At 36.3% G+C, this 23870-nt stretch overlaps 1 protein-coding gene across 6 annotated transcripts in view; it reads left to right on the top strand.

The window, feature by feature from the left end:
- The window catches only part of naaladl2 (N-acetylated alpha-linked acidic dipeptidase like 2), a 318477-nt gene extending 300065 nt beyond the window's left edge, over positions 1–18412 (top strand). For 4 of the 6 annotated variants that reach the window (XM_083558491.1, XM_083558492.1, XM_083558493.1 and 1 more), the window contains 2 exons: positions 5380–5578; positions 14828–18412. In XM_083558491.1, the coding sequence (XP_083414617.1) occupies positions 5380–5578; positions 14828–15014 (386 nt within the window). In that variant the 3' untranslated portion in view covers positions 15015–18412. The remainder of the gene's footprint in view (positions 1–5379; positions 5579–14827) is intronic. The other 2 variants (XR_014536332.1, XR_014536333.1) reach the window with 2 other exon arrangements.
- Positions 18413–23870: the final 5458 nt, after the last annotated feature.

A 23870-nucleotide genomic window follows, 5' to 3' on the forward strand; every position in this document is an offset into this window, starting at 1 on the left:
GCCTATATTGTTATCTAACTTATTATTATGGTGCTCTTTGTGAATATTTTTTTTTTTTCTGAAGCCAGATTGCATTCCCACCTTGGTTGCATCGATATGTGTTTATGCACAGAATGCATGATATTGGTAGTGGATACAAATGCATGGGTAAGAATGTTTTTTTTTTCATTGTACATTAAACAAAACGAATATGGTTATGCAAACAAAAGTGGGAATGTGGAAGAATGCTCGCAGAAGGATGCATGACACTTGTGTAGCAAAATTGTACATATGTACTTGGACATACATATCATGTAACTGAAAAGTTATATATTATAAAAGTTATATTTCTCATTGCATTTCAGCTATTCTTCTTTTCTCAATATTATTTATATAATTTATATTACTTCTTTTCCTTCTTTTTATTTCAGCTTCTCCCATTAGGGGTCGCTACAGGGGGTCTCCATACCCCCTGTCCTCTAAATTTGCCTCTTTCAACCCAACTACCTGCATGTCTTCCCTCACCACATCCATAAACCTCCTCCTTGGCCTTCCTCTTTTCCTCCTTCCTGGTGGCTCCATCCTCAGCATTCTCCTACCGATATACCCCATGGCCATCCTCTGCACATGTCCAAACCATCTCAATCTCACCTCTCTCACCTTGTCTCCAAAACATCCTACATGGGCTGTCCCTCTAATAAACTAATTTCTAATTCTGTCCATCCTCATCACTCCCAATAAAAAAACCTCAACATCGTCAGCTCTGCTACCTCCAGCTCTGCCTTCTGTCTTTTACTCAATGCATAATATATACTACTTTAAGTACTTAAATTACTATAAATGCATTACCAATTTTGCAAACACTCGTCCACCACATTTGCATGTTGAATGTGACAAGGACATCACAGAAGAGTTGACATTAAAATGTCCACATATCTATACTTAAAAAACTGGCCAAAATAGTTGGTACTGACTACCTATGTAATACAAATTTTGACATACTTTGATTTGGGACATATTAATTAAAATTTTGGATACGATTACTGTATAGTAGGATAGTTGGAGAATTGGGACACAGCCTTTGTTATGTTTTACATTTTCCTGATTTAAATGAACCCACACCTGAACACAATCAGCCCCCACACTCACACTGCAAAATGTATCTCCCAGAATCCACTAAGCCTTTATTGTAGTGTATTGTTATTCTGGTTTTGTCTTTGTTCTGCCTCACATTTGTGTCTGGATTTTGCCCAAGTATTGATGTTTGCTGATTGTCTGACCATTTCCTGTTTTGTGAACACTATTTTGGATTTGTTTGCCTGTATAATGAAACCACAAACATTTGCATTTACATTCACCTTCATCTTATTGCAATATAAAATACAAAATAATTGTTCCCTAATCTTTTGTTCCCAAAATGCAGAAGGGCCTTAAATTATTATTATTATTATTATTATTATTATTATTATTATTATTATTATTATTATTATTATTATTATTATTATTATTTCTTCAAAGAATCCTCTAAAGTCTAAAAAGTTTGTATGTAGGTGAGCTATTTTCTTCACACCAAAGCCTTTCTAAATAAGCAGGTTACTCAGGCATGATTGCCTCTTATTTCCAACAATTTTTGGAAAGGAAACCATCGATTAGACTGGCCCCAAAAGCTAGAAAATAAAAGTGGCATGCGTTTAATCATGAAACAACTTCATCAAGAGGAACCCAGGGGGTCATAATCAGCTCTGAGCTCTGGCCTACTATTCATTTGCACCCTGCCCTGTCCCACTTGCAAAGCAGAATTTCTTTCAATAATATTAAATTATGATGCTGAGGGCCTCAGATATCCGTCCGTGTCACCTCTCATTCTGCAGAGAGAGTAACGGAGAGTCAGGGCTCCCCCATCAGTCCTCTCTGTGGAGCGGTGCTTCTTACATTAAATATTCATGCAGACAGAGCGGGACAGGTGAGCTGCATAATTGCCACATAATCCTGTCTCATACAGACAGCCTGCAAAGCCATAAAGCTGTACAGTATTAATATATCATCAGCTCCTTCCATACACACATGAGCCCACACACATATACACACACACTTCTGCAGCTGCTTAGTGATGCAAGTGAGACGTTTCACAAAGAATTGTGATGCGGGAGGGAAACACTAATCCACAGGTAATAAATTTAGATCATGTCACGGATCATGTGACACATTGTGCATATTTATATAATACATTATCGTGGTGCTATTAAATTCCTAAATCTAAAATGTAATGTTCTAAAATGTAATAGTTTCATTCACTGACATACATGTTATACTGTATACTATGGTGTGAATATATCCAAACTTGAAGCCAATTCAGCTATGCAAAGCTTCTCTAGCAATCCCACTTTCACCAGCTCTTAAAGCAGTGCCTTCAGTTTGTCGTTTAAAGCTAAAAAAAAATAAATAATGTATGGACAAAAAAAAATAAAAAATAAAATAATTCAATGATTTAACATTTTCAAGGCATCTCATTTGCAACTGTCATAGTCTCCTAGGTTTGGAAAGTTTTCTCAGCTCAGGAAAGAGGGGTTTATGTTTATTTTATCCCTCAATAAAATGAGTGTTTGTGAAAGAGAAAGAGAAAGAGAGAGAGAGAGAGAGAGAGAGAGAGAGAGAGAGAGAGAGAGAGAGAGAGAGAGAGAGTTTTAAACAATGTATTTCGAAACATTACATAAATAATACATCTTTATCACCACATCACAGCAAAGAAAATCATATATATTTTTTTTTTTATGTTTGCTGGTAATATGTGTACTCAGTGACCACTCAAGATTGGTCACTTTGATTCTTCCACTGATGAGATTCTGAAACATCTGAATTGAGAGAGAGGGAGAGAGATAATAAAGAAATAAAATAAAATCTGTTTTATTGTACAGCACTTATACACAATATACACTGTCACAGAGAAGCAGAAATAAATAGATTAAGAATATCTATTTTAAAACTGTAAATTCGTCCCTATATCTTTTTAATAGCTGGTGACAAATAAACTTCCATGAGACAATAAGAAATAAACCCTGGGAGAAACTAGACTTAAAAAGGGAACTCTTCCATAGCTGGGTCACATCAGATATTCATTCATTATAGCATCCTTGCCACAGTTGCCCCAGGCTTGATCACCAGGATAAAACCACATAATTTACTTTTATTTACATTTTTCTTCTATAATCTTTACATTCTATAAAGCTGTCCATTGTGAAAAAACGGCTATAGAAATAAACATATTGAATTTATTTATTTATTTATTTTTTATTGTTGTGGACACCATCCTCAGCAGCAGCAAGTGGTTTCCAATTGCACTTAATCAGGAATAGATATAGAACTTCTCAGATATGGTCAATCTCTACACTACATTAAATAGAAATAACACAATCAGCTGTGTGCAATTAAGTCATTCACATGGGTGCAGGTTATATTTTAGATTACACCAGCCGTTTGAAAAAAATTACTGGTTTAATTTACAGAAGATGTGCTGACTGCATAACTGCCTCTCAGTTTCCATTGTGTGTGTGGTTTTTTTTTTTTCTTTTTTCATCTCTGAAGCAAGTCATCAAATTGTGATCAATCTTTATCTGAGTCAACTGTGAGGCAAAGTGAAAATGACAACAACAATAAAAAAAAAAACAGGGCATGAAAGCATTGGAACTGAGTTCCACGGTTTCACACTTTTTCTGCATGTAAAGAAGAAAGCGCAGGTGCGGGTATGAAAAGGTGCCGAGCCAGATAACGATGTCCTTGCAGAAAGAAAAGGGCGTTCGCACAATGAGTTTTTCAAATGGCATTCGAAAGCTTACGTGACAGTTTTTGCGAGCGTCTGCCCAGGGCATCGACACTTCGTTTTCGTCTTACTTTCCCTACTTCGTGTCCTTGGCATGGGTCTTTTATACATCCTCACTTCACTTTCGAACGTGCGATATTTTCAAGTTTCTCCTTTGATTTGTTACACGTAAGGCTGTGCTGGGCTCACACCAGCACCACTGTCCCTTTACGTCCCCCTTCAAACTCCCCCACCCTCCCCCCTCAGTGTCAGAGCGGGTGATAGATTACAGCAATCCTCCCACATATTTCATAAGCGCCGCTCTCCCTGCAGAGCGGGGGACATGGAAGTTTGTGGAGTGGGATTGGCTTCTTTTTCTATATTTATCCTCACTTTCTTTCTCTGTTCCAAAGACTCCGACAGCATGCATATTCTCCAGTGGCTAGAATCCTCTCCACTAACATCTTCCTCACTTTATCAGACACACACACACATATACACACGCACACTGCATAACCACCCACCTCACCCATGCTTAAACATAGAGTCTGACAGTAGCCAAGGTTAATTACACACAAGCACAAACACACCATCTTTGAATGTTTGTAGCCAGGCTGATGCTGCTTGTTCTTTTGACTGGGTTTTACAACTCAATTTGATGTCTTAATTTCCTATTTATATTTTGCTGCAGTGTGCTCACTCTAGGCCTGCTCACTGTGGATCCAAAGTTAACGTCTGGTCACATGTCATGCAGCTATTAAAACCAGACCAGGGGATTAACATTATGTAACAATTGCAGCTTGTAATAATTTACAACAGTGTTGCATAATTGGAGCTCAACAGCAAAATTAAAAGTAGTGTGTTGCATTTTGATTTAGTCATGTCCGTTCCGCTGGCTGAGCAATCTCCCGTTAATTATTGACCTGGCAAAAACCTGTTTGCATTGCAGATGTGTTCATTTCCATGCATGCACTTTAGTGTCAATATTAACCCTTTTTTTTAATCGATTGCAGACATTGTTTGTCTTTTTAATATAACAATATCTTTATTTTTTAATCCAACACAAATTCTTTCTCTAATAAAATAATTCACATTGATGGTAAACCTTTCACACGCACGCACACACATTTGTTTTAATACCTTTGTAAGGACTATCTCATGTAGCTTCTAATGCAGCTAATCAATTGATTATTGGTATGCCTACATCTAAATCTAACAGAAGATTTAATAAAAAATGCTGTTTTCTTTTTTTTTTTTTTTTTTTTTTTTTTTTAAAAGCTGCAATAAAATTCAATAAATAAATCAATAAATAAATATGTGCCTCATGGGGACCAGCCTGAAGTACCCACAAGTTTAAAATTGTCAAACGTTGCTATCCTTGTGGGGCAAAATACACCATGCTTCCTCCTCTCCATCAAATATATAAAAGACTGAATTCAGGAATCCAGAATAAATTAAATGAATGTCTACACTAAAATTTATATTTTAGCAGAATACTTTTGCTATAAAATCTAATCTTAAGGGTTTTTTCCCCTCATCTCCTTCCCTTCATTCCTTAATCCACTCTTTCAATTTCACTCTTTCCCCTATGTGTCATTCCACAGCTGACCCCTTAATCAGGCCTGATCTTCTGGCTGCTGCCGCATCTTTGCGAGAAAGTTCTGGCTTCTTCCAGTCGGAGATTATGCGCCCAGCCAACGACCCGAAAGAGCGCGACCCTGCCCATGTGCGCATGCTGAATGACGTACTGCAAAACCTCGAGAAAAGCTTTCTGATTTCAGACCCACCTCAGGGCTTTTCACGGTAAGCACATCCAGCCTACAGTTTAAATACTCACAATCATGTAGCTCCCTTGGTGTTTCACTTCAGTATTGCTTGATTTGTTCTTACCTTTTCACACTACCTAAATTTAAAAGAACTATAATTAAAGGTATAAATGTTTCAGAAGCAGCACTATGAGAATGCTTTATATCTTTAGATCCTAACTTCAATAATTAATTGAAAACTGTGTTGTACAGTAACTTAATTAAATGTTTGTATGAAGGAACAGATGTAATGGTTATGTAGGCTTTATTTATAATGTAGGCATATTAAATAGGTCTTCATACTTCAAAAAATGGCTAAATAAGTTTAGTATACCATCAAGGGATTTTTATGGTCATGCAGGGAAGCAAGAACTGGTCGGAGCCTCCATAATGTGGCTAGTCTACCATCCAACATTCTCATAAATCAATACTCTGGGGCATAAGAGATTCTGCAGCAAACTTTAGAACAACGAGTAAATGTGATGGATAACACGGCCATTCATCCATCAATCCAATGAAACTTGTGCCTGAGTTTTGGTTACTTTTAATTAAATAGGCGCTTCTTTAATAGAATGGCATGCTCAATACAACATGTGACAACAGCTCGTTTTGGCTTGATGTTAAATTGGATCTTTCAAGCTGTAGTTAGGAAATGAATAATGACATTATTTCCCTGTAGTCTATTGTCGCTGAGTACTCAAGGCTGCACAGACATGCCTGTTTGAATTTCTGTCAAAGGTATTCACCCTATTCAAGCCTGACACTTAGAAAACCCTTTTCTGAACTGTATTTTATGTTTAAATGTGGAGTTTGCGGTGATCTTACAGAATATGGCAGAGGCAGATGCAAGTGCAGATAAATGCATTCTATTTTTGGAAACAGAAATGCAAAAACATATCAAAGAAACCATAAATTGATTATGAACACAAAGACTATGGATAACAACAACCATGTGGCAAAGAGTAATTTGAAAAGTAAGACTTGTATACTGTACATGAGCTTCAGAGATTGTGTGGCATGGCATGTGAGGTTGCAGTGGCTGATGGGAACTGTCATAATCCTGACAGGTGAAATTTAATCATACAACAGGTATATTTCCTAATGTGTGTGTATACACCAATAAGGCATGACATTATATTAGGCAGCAAGTGAATTATTTTATCCTTAAAGTTGGTGTGTTAGAAAACAACTGTAAGGATTTGAGCGAGTTTGACAAGGGCCAAATTGTGACTGGGTCTCCAAAGAGACATCTCCAAAACTGCAGCTCTTGTGGGGTTTTCCCAGTCTGCAGTAGTCAGTATCTATCAAAAGTGGTCAAAGGAAGGACCAGTGGTTAACCAGTGACAGGGTCATGGGTGGCCAAGGCTCAGTGATGCATGTGGGAAGCGAAGGCCCGTATGTTCTGATCCAACAGATGAGCAACTGTAGCTCAAAATGCTGAAGAAGTTAATGCTCGACGGGTCAGAACTGTTTTTGCAGTAAAAGGGAAACCAATGCAATATTAAGCAAGTTGTCAAAAATAGATAGATAGATAGATAGATAGATAGATAGATAGATAGATAGATAGATAGATAGATAGATAGATAGACAGACAGACGGACGGACGGACGGACGGACGGACGGACGGACGGACGGACGGACGGACGGACGGACGGACGGACGGACGGACGGACGGACGGACGGACGGACGGACGGACAGAGAGACAGAGAGAGAGATAGAGAGATAGATTTTGTCCACACTTTTATTGAAACCTGTATCATATCTCTCTCTCTCTCTCTCTCTCTCTCTCTCTCTCTCTCTCTCTCTCTCTCTCTCTCTCTCTTTTACACACACAGACACACACACATTTATCTAACTTGCAAGGCCTAACTTTGGCATAATTATTAATTGAACTAATGCAGCACACAAACAGCATGAATCATTTATTAAATGGCAAGCTGTTTTGGAACTAACTGTGCTAAACTGAACCACTTGGAATATCCAAATATTACCAGGTGGCAATGGCTACAGAACACTAAACCTTTTTTGTACTGGATCCAGGATTAGACTCGATCTCTGTCTGTTTAATGTCAAGAGCTGAAAAAGTCAAGCACATAAATGCTCAGCTGAATGGGAGAAATTATGATAATTTCAAGTTCCTCCATATGTACACTTTGGCACTTGACTAATTTGCCTTGCTGTTCGTGGAAAACAGAGTTTAAGGAATCACTGGCAGTGACTTTACAAAAAATATATTTTGAGTGGATCTCTATGGGACTGGTTTAGTTAACGTGTTGCACATGGGCTCTTAGAGAAGGTTCTTTAATTGTAATGATCTATTGTGGATAGATAAGTGTTTGTAGCTGCCCCGGTGGGCTGCACTTTATTTTGACTTTAGTGATAGTGTGACCATCTGCCCAAATCTAAATGTATAAATGTTCTGTGTAGAACCTTATAGAAAACTGAAACAGTTCCTTGTTAGATATCGGTGGACAATTACCAACTAAACAACCCCTGAAACTGTTTTTTTATAGAATATACTCACTCTAAATAAGAAATAGGACATGAATCACATTTCCTCAAACTTATTAGTTAAACAGAGATGTGTCATTTGATCAGAAAAACAAATTGGTGAGATGCGTCTACTCTATATTAATCATCCAAACTGACCTTCTATTGAATGTTAATGCTTTAGTGATATTACTAGCCTGAAAAATTGTTTAATGATATGCATATATGAGTTTCTTTGTCATTGACAAATGCATAACCCCGGCAGGGAAACTTAATAAAAAATTATTGACTCTGAATGTTGCGAATGCTAATGCACCATCAGAAGTACACACGCATCGAGAGTTCTACAAATAGAACAGTGTTTCTCTCCTTGCGGTGACTTTTCTCTGAGCTCCTAAGCATCTTTAGATAGTACCCCACAAAGCCAGGGGGGATTTAGAGATAAGGATTTGGGGTTGATGGAAGGAGAAGTGCGACCAGAGCCACATGGGATTGTTGTGTTTTAGTAATATCGCATCAATTCTGAATGAACACGGTGTATCAAAGTCACCTCATATAGGAGACCCCTGGCTTACGATCTCTTTATCTACTTCAATCACGACTCTCTTTCTATGTGCTTTTGCTATTCGCTGCTTCATGACATTTACTGGCAGAAAAAAAGAGTGTTCTGCTCATTTAAGTTGAAGGAGGCACTTTATATTGTTTAAAGTGACAGACAGTCGTAACCAGACGCTAATCAAAAATTTGTTGAGTGTTTTTAATTAAATTAGTGACGGGTGAATAGAGGGACATGCACAGGAAAGCTACCAGTTGTCTCCAACTGTGTGCAAAGCATTTTAGGAAGAGGTAATTGCTGCCATTTGAGCAATTTTGTTCTCCTGGTATGTTTTGTTGAGATTTTTTAACTAAAGTTTAACAGTTGGACTGATGCCCAGCATGGAGTTAGTTACAGTCTAAAGCAGGACACAAGTGCATAGAGTCATAGGCTTGTGAGACTGTGTGCAGAATTGCATTATTCTATCATGTCCCCTCAATGAGTCATTGACTGACAATAGTACTACTCATACTTCTAGTATCAATGCTGACTCAGGTCAAAAGTCCTAGGGAGAAAAGTATGATGCAGACATTACAACATTACACCAAAAAAAAAGGGGGGAAAGCACCTACTGTGTTTTTGAATTCAGTTCCATTTAACAAAGTCAGTAATGCTTGGAAAAATAAAGCACTGTAATAAAACCATTATTTGACTTAACCAAGCTCATTATCACTGATTTAAATGCTACAGTGTTAAATGCACATGCTCTGTGTTGAATACTACAAAAATACTAACTGAATTCTAGTAAACCAAAGTAAACATCACTAATTTAAACCCTCATTTACATTTTTTTGAGCCATAAATCTTTGGAAGGCAAACATGGGTTTCCAATAGCATCTAATTGACAAGAACAGAAGGCTATGGTGTATTAGAGTAAAAGGTTTTACTGTATGTGTCCTGTTTCAAAGTCATACAACTATAAGTACTTTTAAGATACACATAGAATTATAATGAAGGTTCAAAGGAAACATACACTATTTGGACCAAAGCATTGGGACATCTGATTTTTCCAGCTATATGTGGTTCTTCCACAAACTGTTACCACAAAGTTGAAGGAACAAAACTGTATAGGACTGTATAGTCTTTGGATGCAGTACAGTAGTATTTTATGACAGTGGTAGCATAGTTGTTTAAATTTTGCACTTCAGAAGGTTGTCAATTTTAATCCCAACACCACCCAGCTGCCACTGCTGGGCTTTTGAGCAAAATTACATTTTAAATAAAATTTCCCCTACACTTGGACTGGGGACCCCGACCTTTTTTTTTAGCATGGCACTGCTCCTGTGCACAAAGTAAGCTCCATGAAGATATATTTTGAAGTGAAAGATTTTGAGTTTCCTGCTCTAGAGTTCTGGACTTAACCTTATTAAACACCTTTGGGATGAATTGGAATGGTGACTACACTCCTCAGCCTACATCAGTACCTGACTTTATTAACACCCTTGTGGCTGAATGAGCACAAATCTCTACAAGCAAACTCTAGTGGAATTTCCTTCCAGAAGAAGGTTATTATGAATGCAAATGGGGACGTGGAATGGGATGTTTAACACACATAACGTGAATTTTATGGTTAGGTGTCCACAAACTTGTCCATATAGTGTATATTGTTAAGAGATCCAACATTGTCTGTTTTAAAACTGTAAACATTGTTTTCCTAAAGACATTTGGATCTTATAAAGTGATAGCTATTGTGATAGATAAAATCGATTAACAATTCCAAATTGTATCATCAAGCAAATATATTCAGAGTGTAATACAATACAATGTAATCTGATCCATAATGCAAAGTGCTGGCAAACAGGCTTGCCAAAGATATATCTAAAATCATAAACAAGATGGATATAAATATACAGCCTGATCAATGAGACATAAGAATAGATGTAAACTTTTGAGATATAAACCACTGGCAAGACAGACGCAGGGCTCAATCTGTAACAAAAGCAAAAGTAGTTTTTTTTCAAACATAAAACATATGCAGCACTTATTGCTATGGGAAATTCTACATTGCAAGCTTGATTATAGATGTGGAAATGTACAGAAAATTCAGAATTGGGTTTCGCCAAAGTCTGTGGTTCCCTGAGGGAACAAGATGCTGCATCAAAACGCTTTGAGAACACGCCCGAGTGTTCATGCTCTGAAATAATGTGTGCAGTAATTGTGCCTAAACCAGTCAAAAATTGGACCCCGGCCGATGAGGTGACGTCACGACCAGGAGTATAAAGCACATATGAGTGGAGGGAGCAGCAGCTTCTGTAAGGGAGAAGGAAGCGCTGCATGGACACCAGAGGTGTGGCATAGGGTTACATATGTAACCTAGAGACGTTCTCTCTGAGAGCTGCGTCGAAACACTTTGGGAACGCACCAGAGTGTTTACGCTCTGAAATAATGTATGTAATCAGTCAAAAATTGGACGTTTGCCATCACGGTGGGGTCACGACCAGGAGTATAAAACGCATATAAATGAGGACAGAGGCAGCTTCTGTCTGTTTACGAAGCGCTCTGTGTGTTTGTGTTGTCTGTCTGATTGCTTGAAAAAAAAAAAATGTAAGCAAGCAAAAAATTTTATCACACTTTCCAGTTGTGCACTCCTCCCTACCCCCGCTATATTACGGGGGGGAACGCACAGCTTGTGTGTTGCTTGCTTTAGGAGCGGTTCTCGAGTGAGCCGACTGTGATCATTGTGCTCACATATCTTTGCGCTCACTCCACTCTCAGTGGGCACTCTTCGAGGAGGGTGCCCTAACTCCTTCCGGGTGCCCAAATCTCTCCGAAGAAGAGTACCATGCCAGCTCCTGGGGTTCGTAGCTGGACCTTGCAGAGGGTTTTGAGACCGGCATGTCTCTATCTCCAACCTCACCTGCTCGGTCCAGTGCTTGTTCGCAGGCTTCGGAAGGAGCCCCAACCGCAACCCTCCACCTCTCAGTGGGAGGTGCAGAAATGCAGCGTTGCGAATTGCTCTCCCCTGTGAGGGATCCTGTGCGGCCTTCGGCGTAGGAGCCTTGTGAGGTGACAGATCTGAGGACTGCCATCTTCAACAGGAAGGCTTTGACAAAAAGTTCCTGACACGGGACTTTTTTGGGGGATACGGCTGAGAAGGGGTGCACCGGTGCCCGCCCTGTCCCCCCCTGAAGTGTTTTATTTATCTTATACTATAGTTATTTGCCAAAAAGTATAGTTTTATCCTATAGAACAGCAAGTCAATGCAAAGGAGATGATTTAATAGAAATAATAATGTAGACCCTATAGTTTAAATGATAATTTTTTTGCCTTTTTATGAATCAGTTTAATAATAAAAAAAATTATAAAATGCATAAAAATATATAATTAATATAGAATACAAATATCATAAAACAAATACATTAAAATAATGAACCTAGTTTTTAAATAACATATATTTAATTACTAAAACTACTTCTACTACTACTAACAACAACAATAATAATAATAATAATAATAATAATAATAATAATAATAATAATAAATGTTTTTAATAAATTAATAATGTATACATTATTGGGATTTTAATATATTTTTAATCTAATGCACTCCTGCCTTCTTCACCATAGTATTGCTTTTGTTTTTGTTTTATTGCTCTGCTGCTTAGTTGCATATTGTTGTAAATCCTGAATACATTTTTCTGCACATACTGTATAATACAGCCCACATTTGAGCTGGATAAATAGTATGCAAATTATAGTGTAGCTTATCTCTAACATTGGGACTCTTATCACTGCGCTTATTCTCACACGTGAAAAATCCCTCATCAAGCAATCCTTCTTCATCCTCATCTGTCACTCGACCTATGAATATACCCTGCCGAGTGGTGAATGGCTTCTCACTAACTTTGGCCATGACCTGCTGAGAGGTAGATGATTTTTCGTTGCTTGCTGTCACATTGGTGATTAGGCTCATCAGAAACTGCTGGATCAAGCTGAACTTTTTATCTATCATCCATCCATTTTCTAACTTTATCATCTAGGTAAAAAAACTGTTTAAAGCTAGACATACTGTTATAATTCCTTATTTTTCACAGTTTCACCAAGCCTTGCTTAGTGCAAAGCCTGAGTTTAATTATTTGCCTATTTTTTACTAGACAGTGGCCTTTTCCCTTGTGCAAACGAGAGAGACAATGTGTCTATATCTAGAATATTTTCTTTTTTGCAAATCTCAGTTTTTCCCAGATTTTTATCACATTTCAATTTCCACTCACTAGCCAGCTCTTTCTCTCTCTCTCTCTCTCTCTCTCTCTCTCTCTCTCTCTCTCTCTCTTATCATATGACTAATGAACTCTCAAGGTGAAGTTCATATGAACGATGAAGGTGAAGCCTAACACAAAATCACATGCTGCTCATGCTGCATCACAGGGCATTGTATAGTAACACAGTTAGAGGTAAGTATGATTTGCCCTCTTCCACACTTGATGAGCTCATAGATGCCTACATTTGGTTAGCGATGCTGTGACATCATGAAGAAAACATAACCTATTTTGCTCTTTTCGTTTTTTCAGTTTTTTATTATTTTATTATTACAGGTCCATGTATGAAGCACATTTTTTCATCTTTACTTTTGCAACTTAAAAGAGCTTAAAATTTAAAATAGGAAGTGGGAAATCGGTACTATTGCTAATTTAGGCAACGACAACAACAGATTTCAATAAGTTAGGAAATCTGGACTGAACAAAAAGTCACATTTGGTTCATTTTTTATTTACCTTTATCATTAAAATTACATCCTGGCATAAAACTGCTTATTTATTAAAAAAAAAAACAGCACAGCTCTATCAAGTTTTTTGCCTTGATTTATACAAACAATGTAAGAAATTAATCCATAAATTGTTTTTTAATGTCTAGACTAACAATGCAGTTGTTATACAGTTTATTGGATTTACATAAAAATTAGTAGGCTTGTTCAAATTCTACATCTTGTCTATTATATAATTTAGACATTTTGCCAACTTACTGAAATTATGTCTCTAAGAAGCTATGGTTCACTGATGTACTGATGCTATGTCTGGTACTGTAGGTCACCAGGGTACAGAGCAGCTGGGTCTGTGGAAAATTGCATGGCTTTTATACAGAGTCATACAAAATGATATTAGGGATATAGTTACGGCTAGGGGCAAGGTTAGCATTAATACCCTTTCTTACAACATCATTCCAAATCAAATGAAAATCGTATCAAACTTGACATCATAAATTTGTATTCATTTTTTATGAGTTCAAGTTGGCACAAGGGGAAAACTGGCCAGAATGTTTACTTCAGTTTACTTGAAAACAGAATTCTTTTTACTTTAAAAAAAAAAAATAATAAAGGGACAATTCAATCATTTATCTTCTGTAACTGCTTAACCTTGGGCAAGGTTAGAGTAAACCAGAATTTTGGGACAGAAGAGGGACCACTCATTATTGGTGTTCATTTTAGGACTCCAAAAATACACATGCAAAGAGCAGACACACTTTAATACTTTATATATATATGGGCAATTCAGTATCAACAATATGGTTCATTACAGAAAATCACATTAAATCAAATGTATTTATCTCAAATATATATATTTGATATATTTTTTTTCACTTGATTGCTTTTTTTTTTTTTTATCACCTTTATCTCACCTTGGGTTTGAAGGACAGAGTTAATGGCACGATTTTTAGATAAGGTTCAGTGTGTCAAAAACTCTAACCTACACCCCATTTTCTTCTGCTTAAGTGTGTGCAGCCAGTTAAACCAGTGATCCAGCCAAAAAATCTATGTTCTGCCCAGAGCTGTTACAGGAAAAAGGCCAGAAGCATCTTATTTTTGTCCTACAAACGTTCAAATAATAGTTCCGTAGCTTCTAGCTTCAATCGTACCCACGTCTTTGAAGGTTGTGAGAGACCTGCTGCTATTATTTTATAAATGCTTGTGCTTCCTCAGAAGTGAGTATTTCTGAGTGGTCATAGCAGACATTTTTTAGGTCTATTTCTTTAAGTTTTGCTATATGAAGTAGAGAAACACCCACAAACCTTCTAATCATTTTTAAGGTAATTATTTTCTGCTTGTTTGCAGAACATACTTAACTGGATTGTAATGATTAGTACTGTAGGGTAAACCTGCTGAGAAAAAAAAAAAAGTATTATTTATATTTAAAGAAAAAACATTCTGCTCTGCCTCTCTGTTTTGCAGGAACATTCTTTATGGACTGAATACGAAAATCCAAGGCTTTGCCATGTTGAAAGCCTCCGCAGAAGACTCCAGACACAGCAGCATAAATCGGTCTTTGTCCCATGTGTTCAACTCCATCTGCTCAGCTGAAAAACTTATCCAAAGTGGTCTTGGGCTTTTTGAGAATGACCCTGAGAGCTCGAATTAAACGACAAAAAAGAAATGACAGCAAAATGCTGCTACTAAACTATGAATTGAAATGTTTGAAAATGGAATACAAGCTGGAGACTCAGATATCAACATACAAGTCTGAAATTCATACATCTGAAAGAAATGGAAATTTCAAGCAACTTGTGATTTTTTAGCTTTTATACATAAGGTTTTTTTTTGGTTTCTCACCTGTATTATAGCATATTAACAGAAAATCAGTAGCTGTCCTACAGGCATGAACATACAAAATAAGAAACTTCAAGAAGTTACAGACTGGAATAAAAAATGTTTTGTCTCAAACACATACTGGTTTAGCTTTCAGCTTCAGGCAATTCATTCTAAAGGCATAATCTTGTCCTCAGGGAGCGAGACTAAGCACTTTTTTATCTCAGGAAATGGTTTTTTATTTGTTTGTTTTTTGAATAAATGTATTTATTACACATGTAATTCATAATCTCAAAATCAATTTTAGTGAGGCCATCTTTTGATAATACAATAAGCAACCCACCTCAATAATAGCTAAGAAATATACATTTGTGGCTTATGGCTTTCACTTGTAACAAACTGTATAACATAATATTTATGTATAATATGCACATATTTTGTGATTTTCATCCCGCTAGTTTTTTTTTTTTTTATCTGAAGTTTGGACTCTGTAATAACTGAGGAATTAAAGTAGCACTTTTATTTTGGGTGATTGTTTTCTCAATCCACCGCTGGATCAGACCACTGAGAGAACATACTGTATAGTCAAATTTGTAATCCCCTCAATCTCAGCAGTGGTAGGCCGTCAGGGCCATCAAGGCCTTCAGAATCACTGACTTAATTTTGAATATATTTTTGTCCATGAATATGTATAAAATTATTCCCAATAGTCTATTCTTTTAATTTCATTGCTTTTCTCTCAAGTGCACTGCTGCACAATGGAGTGTAATTTTCACTTAGAGCTTCTATTCAATCAGATTTCAGCCTGCCACATCGAAAACCGTCGTCAGGTGCAGACTCTTGGTAGATCCAAATACATATTGCTTGAAGCTGTTGCTTTAACCAGTCATACTGCGATTTGGTCCCTCCGAGACCCCCTAGAAGGCAAAGAAACGAATCAGCATTTTTACATCTTTTGATTGGACAATCAGAGAGCGGAATACTACAAACCACATCTGTTGAAACTGAGTTCAAATATATCTGTGTGGATTTAATACGTGTTTTTTTTTATTTCACAATGGCTGATAGAGAAGAAGAAATCCTGAAAAAAAAGGTTGTTAGCATTTGTATTAACCATACTTTTACATATTCGTTCCTGTACAATTTGCACAAAAACACACAATTTGCCTTAAAATCCCGAGAACAAATTGCAAAAAAAAAATAAAAATGGCACAGAAAACCCAGGGTCATTTTATGGGGTTACTATTGATGCTTCTGCTAGAGATGATGTATGTGGGCAGCATAGCTGTGGCTGCAGTGAAAGGAGAATTGCTGAATTGTGTTCATTGTGTTTCTTGCTTAAACCCTCTGTGACAATACCTGTCTGTGATACTATTATGCTGTGTTTCTCTATAATATTGATAGTTTCTACAGCCATGGTCTCATTATGGTCCTAATAAGAGGTGGATTGTTGTTTCATATAGAACACCACTAGGGGGCCGAGGTGTGAAATGCACAGCCTGCCACTGAGTCTCAGGTTTGCTGTTACATATTTTTGACAGGTTCACTAAAACTGTAGATTTGAATACTGGAAAAAGTAAAAAGTCAATTATCCAGCTCGAGTAATTGTGTTTCCACTGTAGTCTCAGATTCCTGTTTTTGATTGACAGTAGTAAACTCTGGTATGTTGCACATTCTGAGATGTATTTCTGCTCACTGCAGTTAAAAAGTAAAGAGAGATTATTTCCTTTCCTGTAGCCTTCCTGACAGATTAATCCTGTCTGCCCTTTCTCTTCTGAGCTCTTTCATCAACAAACCATTCCTGCCACACAGAACTGCCATTCAATAGACGTTTTTTTCTGCAACTCAATGATATAATTTCCACCATTTTGTATTTTTCTAGTGGCTCTTGTGTGTGAAAATCCTATCTCGAATCAAAAAAAACATGTCATGGTCAAAACTGAGATCACATTTTTCCCTCATTTTGATGTTTCACATGAACATTAGCTGATGCTGTTGGCCTGAATTTGCACAATTCTATCCTGGCACATGATTGGATAATTGCAAGAATGAAGCTGGTGAGTGGATGTGGTCTAAGATGTACATTTCTGCCAGATGTGAAAGAACATGGATGTGTTTTCCAGTTTTTAGGTTTTAATTTTTAATTAAAGGTTTTAATTATAAATCATGAACGATGCTTGGATGTTTATACAATTAAAAATGGTTTATGTTATTGTTAACATTTTACACTATTGCTACTTTGAAAGGATTCTGAGTTAAGAACCGCATCTGTTTCAATGTTTGGTACTTGAATAAATCTTAAATACTTTGAAGCTTAAAATTATTGACGTGCCTTTAAACAACTGATCATACATGCTTAGGTGCAAAATTATTAACACTTGCTGAAACTGTAATGTTTTTTGTACACTATATATATTGTACATGATCAAAAGTTAGTGGACACCTGACCTTGAGATTTGTATGTGCTTTTTGAACATCCCATTCCACATTTAGTCTCCATTTGCTGTTATAATAACCTGGCTTTGTGAGCAGGGCCGTTGTCATGTTGGAACAGGTTTTGTGCCTCCTAGTTCAAAAGAATGGAAAATTTTATAGTACCATACATTAGCAGATGCCATGATCCAGATTGATGTACAAAAGTGCTTTGGAATCTGTATTAATTAATAAATCAACACTAAGATCTAGGATACCATTTGCCTAAAACTCTGTTGAGCACTTTTTTCAAATACACAAATACATAAATCAAACAGGGAAAAATAAGCTCTAGTTTAAGTGTTTCAGGAAGAGATACGTCTTCACCTGTCGCTTAAAGATATAGATATTTCTATTCTATACAACCTCCAACTTTTAAGTAAAAAAATTGAAAAAAAAAAAAAAAAAAAAACCCACAGGCTGAAAAATTTGGTGTCTCATAACTTGTCCAAATAGTGTATGGTTATGAAGAAAAGAAACTTGTATCACTTGAGGCAATGTTTTCAGATGTCTTGTTATTGACATCAGTATTTCAAAAAAGTGCAACACTGCTCAAATTGTGCAGCATCAAATAAATGTGTTTGCACTGTATGTAATTAATGATCAGCTAAAGTGGAATAAACTGGCAGCTTATGTTGCCTCTGGCTTTTTTTCTTCTTCAGCATGCACATATGGAATCATTATATGTACTTTGCTGGTTGTGCTTCTTTTAGCTGTTTATGAAATGAATCCAATGAATAATAAATAATCTGTACAATATTTATGTGGTGTTCTGTCTTAAGAGCAATGCAATTAAGATTATTATTTTTTTAGTAACCTTTTTCTTTTTTTTGTAATTGTGTGGGGGATATTTTCTTGGCACACTTTGGGCCCATTAGTACCAATTGAGCATCATGTCAACGCCACAGCCTACCTAAGTATTTTTGCTGACCATGTCCATCCCTTTATGACCACAGTGTACCCATCTTTTGATGGCTACTTCCGGCAGGATACCGTGCCATGTCATAAAGCACGAATCATCTGACTGGTTTCTTGAACATGACAATGAGTTCACTGTACTCAAATGGCCTCCACAGTCACCAGATCTCAATCCAATAGAGCACCTTTGGGATGTGGTGGAACGGGAGATTCGCATAATGGATGTGCAGCCGACAAATCTGCAGCAACTGCGTAATGCAATCATGTCAATATGGACCAAAATCTCTGAGGAATGTTTCCACTACCTTGTTGAATCTATGCCACGAAGGATTAAGGCAGTTCTGAAGGCAAAAGGGGGTCCAACCCGGTACTAGTAAAGGCCGGTAAATGTGTGTGTGTATATATATATATATATATATATATATATATATATATATATATATATATATATATATATATATATATATATATATATATATATATATATATATATAATGAATGAATGAATGAATGAATGAATGAATGAATGAATGAAAACATGAATGAATGAATGAAAACATGAATATATGAATGAATGAATAAATGAATGGAAAGTACACTGGCGATCAAAATGAGAGAACAATTTATAAACAATTGAACAATTCTGAAATAATGTCATCTTCACTGCTCAACAGTTGAAGGAGTTTTTGTCCTGTCTATACCATGCTACCAGAACACCTTTTCCACAAAATAACTAAGGCATTTCCAAAAAAAACATTATTTTGCAGAAAACACACTGATCAAAATTAGAGAACACTTTCAGATAACCTCCCAGTTATTGGTGTTAATCTGGAACCTGGTGCTAATTTCCTTGAATATCTGTCAACCCCAATTTAACTGGCAGCCTAACTTCCAGTTTCACTGACTCTGCAAGATGGTGGGCCGTTCTAAAGTGACTGAAAGCCTCCGGCAGCAGGTTGAAGATGAAGCCAAAGCGATGACCCTATCAGCCATAGCAAGACATCGTTCCAAAACTGTGATTTCAAGAATATTGAATTTTTACAAATCACAAACTCATTCAAGTCCGCAAAGAAGGCTGGTCGTCCACGGAAGACAAATAAAAGAGAGGACAGGATAATGCGGAGGATCTCAATGGGCAATCGTTTCCACACTGCAGCTGGAATTGCTCACCAGTTCAGCGCTGAACTCTGTATGACTAGGCAGATCCTTACCAATCCCTTGGTAAGGATCTGCCTAGTCATACAGTGTCTCGACATTTAAGAGCATTTGGACTGAAAGCCCACTCTGCAGTGACCAAACCTCTCATTAGCAGAAAGAATCAAAAGGCTAGACTAAGCATGTTGTGTGGACAGAGGGGAACTGGTCCAAAGTTCACTTCAGTGATGAAAGCAAGTTTAATTTATTTGGGTCCGATGGGAAACATTATGTTCGGTGACAAACTGGAGAAAGACTGAACCCAAAGTGTGTAAAGAAGTCAGTAAAAAGTGAAGGAGGAAGTGTCATGGTTTGGGGCATGTTTTCTGCAGCAGGAGTTGGGCCTCTTATACAGCTACATGGCAGAGTGAATGCAAATGTTTATCAGAATCTTCTTCAACAACATATGGTTCCTTCTCTGCGTTCATCACCTAATCAGCCTGCAGTGTTCATGCAGGTCAACGCTCCATGTCACACAGCAAAACGGGTAAAGCTGTTCCTTGAAACTGAAAACATTGAAATAATGACATGGCCTGCTCAGAGTCCTGATCTCAACCCAATAGAGAATCTCTGGAAAATCCTTGGTGACAAAGTTATGGCCAAGAAACCCACTACAGTCACCGAACTGTGGAGGAGACTGGAAGAAGAGTGGACCAAAATCACACCAGAGCAGTGTGAGAGACTAGTGCTGTCCTGTGGCCGCAGATGTGCTGAAGTCATTCAGAGCAGAGGCCTGTACACTTCCTACTAATTACTGACTGTTGTAACTTTCAGAAATTTTATTTGCATGCTACAGTCATTGTTGTTTTTTTAATTTTGATCAGTGTGTTTTCTGCAAAATAATGTTTTTTTTGGAAATATTTTGTGGAAAAGGTGTTCTGATAGCATGGTATAGACAGAACAAAAACTCCTTCAACTGTTGAGCAGTGAAGATGACATTATTTCAGAATTGTTCAATTGTTTATAAATTGTTCTCTAATTTTGATCGCCAGTGTAGAAACAATTAGAACTAGTAATAGGGTTTATTTTTTGTTTTGTGTGTTTTGGGTTGGTTGGTTGGTTGGTTGGTTTTTCAAGTTAATCTGAGCTATAAAGCACAAACTGAGTTTAAAGACAAATCTGAAATGTGCTGTGCTTTGAGATTTGGCCCAGTGAACAAAAAAAGAGACAAAAATAAAAACTTTTTTTTTATGCTAACTTTTCAAACTCTAACTCTATTTCTAACGTTATACCCGTTATATATTTGCATGCTAATTCAAAAAGTATTGTATACACATTTTAGTATACATACTTATTTTCTAAGTATGCATACTTAAAAATTCTAATTCTAAGTATGCATACTACATATTTGAGTATGCATACCAGATTTTTGAGCATGCATACTAGATTTTTAAGTGTGCATACAAAAAGTTAAAGCATACATAAAAAAAATTTAAAACTAATTTTTCAAGTGTGTTATTAATTGTAATAATTTTAATAATAAACGTCCAAAATATAACTTTAAACCCAATACTTTAGACCTAGAGCAAATATTTTGCAAATAAAAACAAACTGGATTTGGCATATTTTCCTGCATGCACATTTTCCCATTGTTTATAGATTCCTACACATTCTTACATTCCCACCTCTTGAAAATGTCACGTTGTTTGTTTTTTTTTAATGGTCTAACAAACGTCCAAATGACGAATATATTACAACCCCAGTTCCAAAAAGAAAGGACTCTATGTAAGCTTTTAAAAAAATTTTTAAATAATAATGTTTTGTTCAGTGGGCCCTCAACTGGCATTGCGCTAAAACCAGAAATGATTCTCAGAAATGGGCTCAGAAAAACCTCCAGAATTCACTGTCTTTGAACACAGTTTGCTGTGCCATCCACAAATGAAGCTTATTTATTTGTATTTTTTTTTTCAACCCATGGATTCACTAGTCTGGATGGAGTCCTCCAGACTAAAGATGACCTGGACCATCTGGCTTGTTGTCAGTTCTCAGCCCAAACACCTGCATCTCTGATGGTATGGGAGTGTATTAATGCCAAGGGAATGGGCAGCTTACACATCTGGAAGGACTCCATCAGTGCTGGATATATACAGGTGTTAGAGCAACATATATTTCCATCCATACAACATCTTTTTTAGAGAACACCTTGCATATTTCAGCAAGACAGCGCTAACTGCATATTGCCTCTATTGCAAGCTTTGTAGTAAAGAAGTCTGTGTGTTGAATTGGCCTGCAAACAATCCAGTTCTCTCACCAGTCGGACATGACACGTGAAATGAAAAAAAAGACAAAAAACCCAACTGGGACAACATTCCTGTACCAAAACTCCAACAACTGGCCTCCTTAGTTCTTATATGTATATGGACTGTTGTTAAAAGAAGATTTGATGATACACGTGTATACCTGTTTTATGGGTTGTGGCCATTAATAGCTTTTTTCATGAAATGGAACATTTCCTCCGTTTAAAAAGTGTTTTGTTTTATATGTTCTATTGTAAATAAAATATGAGAATTTGCAAGTCATAGCATTCTGTTTTTACTTAAAAATGTTACACAGCATCAACATTTTCAGAATTAATTTGTAAAAACCTCAAATTTGAACAACAAATTTACATAATAGTGGTTTTGGGTGATTCCATTAGAACTGAAATATGTGTAATTAAATATCATTTGCATCTGTTTCTAGGACTTCAGTGTTTAAATGTGCATAAAATAAAGCACTGTAAGTACCCCAGCTATGAAAGTAGTAGAACTTTCCTATGTCCTAAACCTTAATTTAATATCAAGACTTATTAAGAGCAAATCGTTTGAAATAAAAACATAGGAAGTAGGGACATTCATTTCCATATACTTTCACGCACGCATACTTAAAAAAAAAAAAAAAAAAACTAAAATTCTAATATAAACTTTAAAACTAACACACATCTTATGTTATTATATATTCCATGCTAATTTAGTTGTTTATTTTCCAACTCCAGCATTCACACTCAAAATCTAATATGCATACTTAATGTTTAAGTATAAGTATACATTATTAATTGTTTGTATCTTTCGATGTTGGACATCTATGTACATGCAGATAAGTTAAAAGTTGCTAGTTCATAAATTCACCGGGTTAAAGTTATAAATGACTTAGCCTCCCCTCTGCAGTGGTGATCTGTCTAATGAGAAGTGTTATTGGCTCTTGTTCTAAGGTTTCCTTTTTCAAATCTGTCATCTGGGTCCTTTTTATTACAGTTTCACAGTTTCTCCTGGGCTTGTGTGGGATTCCGACACATTCTCTATTTTTCGCCCACCTTTTAAAAACACGACACTTAATGATTTATGTAATGGCCTGACTTGTGATTCTATTAGGACTCTGACCATATAAGGAAACCTAAATTTTGACCATCGAACTTAAACAATAGTAGTTTTCGGAAAGGAATCCATTAGAACAGAAATATGAAATCAGTTATACATGAAAAAAAAGCATGATTTCAGTGTTAAGATGTGCATTTAATAAAACGGCTGTGAATAGTTATGTTAGTACCCCAGCAATTAAATGTGTAGAGAATAAAATAATTTCCCCATGCCTCAATATTAACCCCAAGACTGTATAGTGTTCATAACCATTAAGTAACAATACCTAATAATTTCTCTCTTGCTCTCTCTCATACCATGAACTGTGTAAAGATACATAAGGTAATTGTGGAGTAAACAGTTAATTACCTTAACAATGATGGAACTATAATTATTGTATATACAATAATACCCAGTTGAGGGTGGATTAAATTTTGTGTCTGGTTCATCCCATATTTATACTGTCTCTGGAAGGTCATGGCTATACAAATAAAATAGAATTAACAGAATTTATTGATTTAATTTTAAATAAGAACATACTAGATTTTCTGGCTATATTAATCTTAATGTAGGTCATTTTACCTACATTCAATCATTAAAAAAGGCACAAATACATAAAATTCTAGTATGCATATAGAAAATAAGATTAAATGCAATTTTTTTAAATATCATACTAATTTTGTCTAGTGTTTTATTTATATTTTCTATATGTGTGCTACTATAGTATACTTACTGTTTAGCATTTATACACATTTTTCCAGAGTTGTAGA

The sequence above is a fragment of the Silurus aristotelis genome (assembly GCF_946808225.1).
Source record: "Silurus aristotelis genome assembly, chromosome: 13".
NCBI classification, from domain to species: domain Eukaryota; kingdom Metazoa; phylum Chordata; class Actinopteri; order Siluriformes; family Siluridae; genus Silurus; species Silurus aristotelis.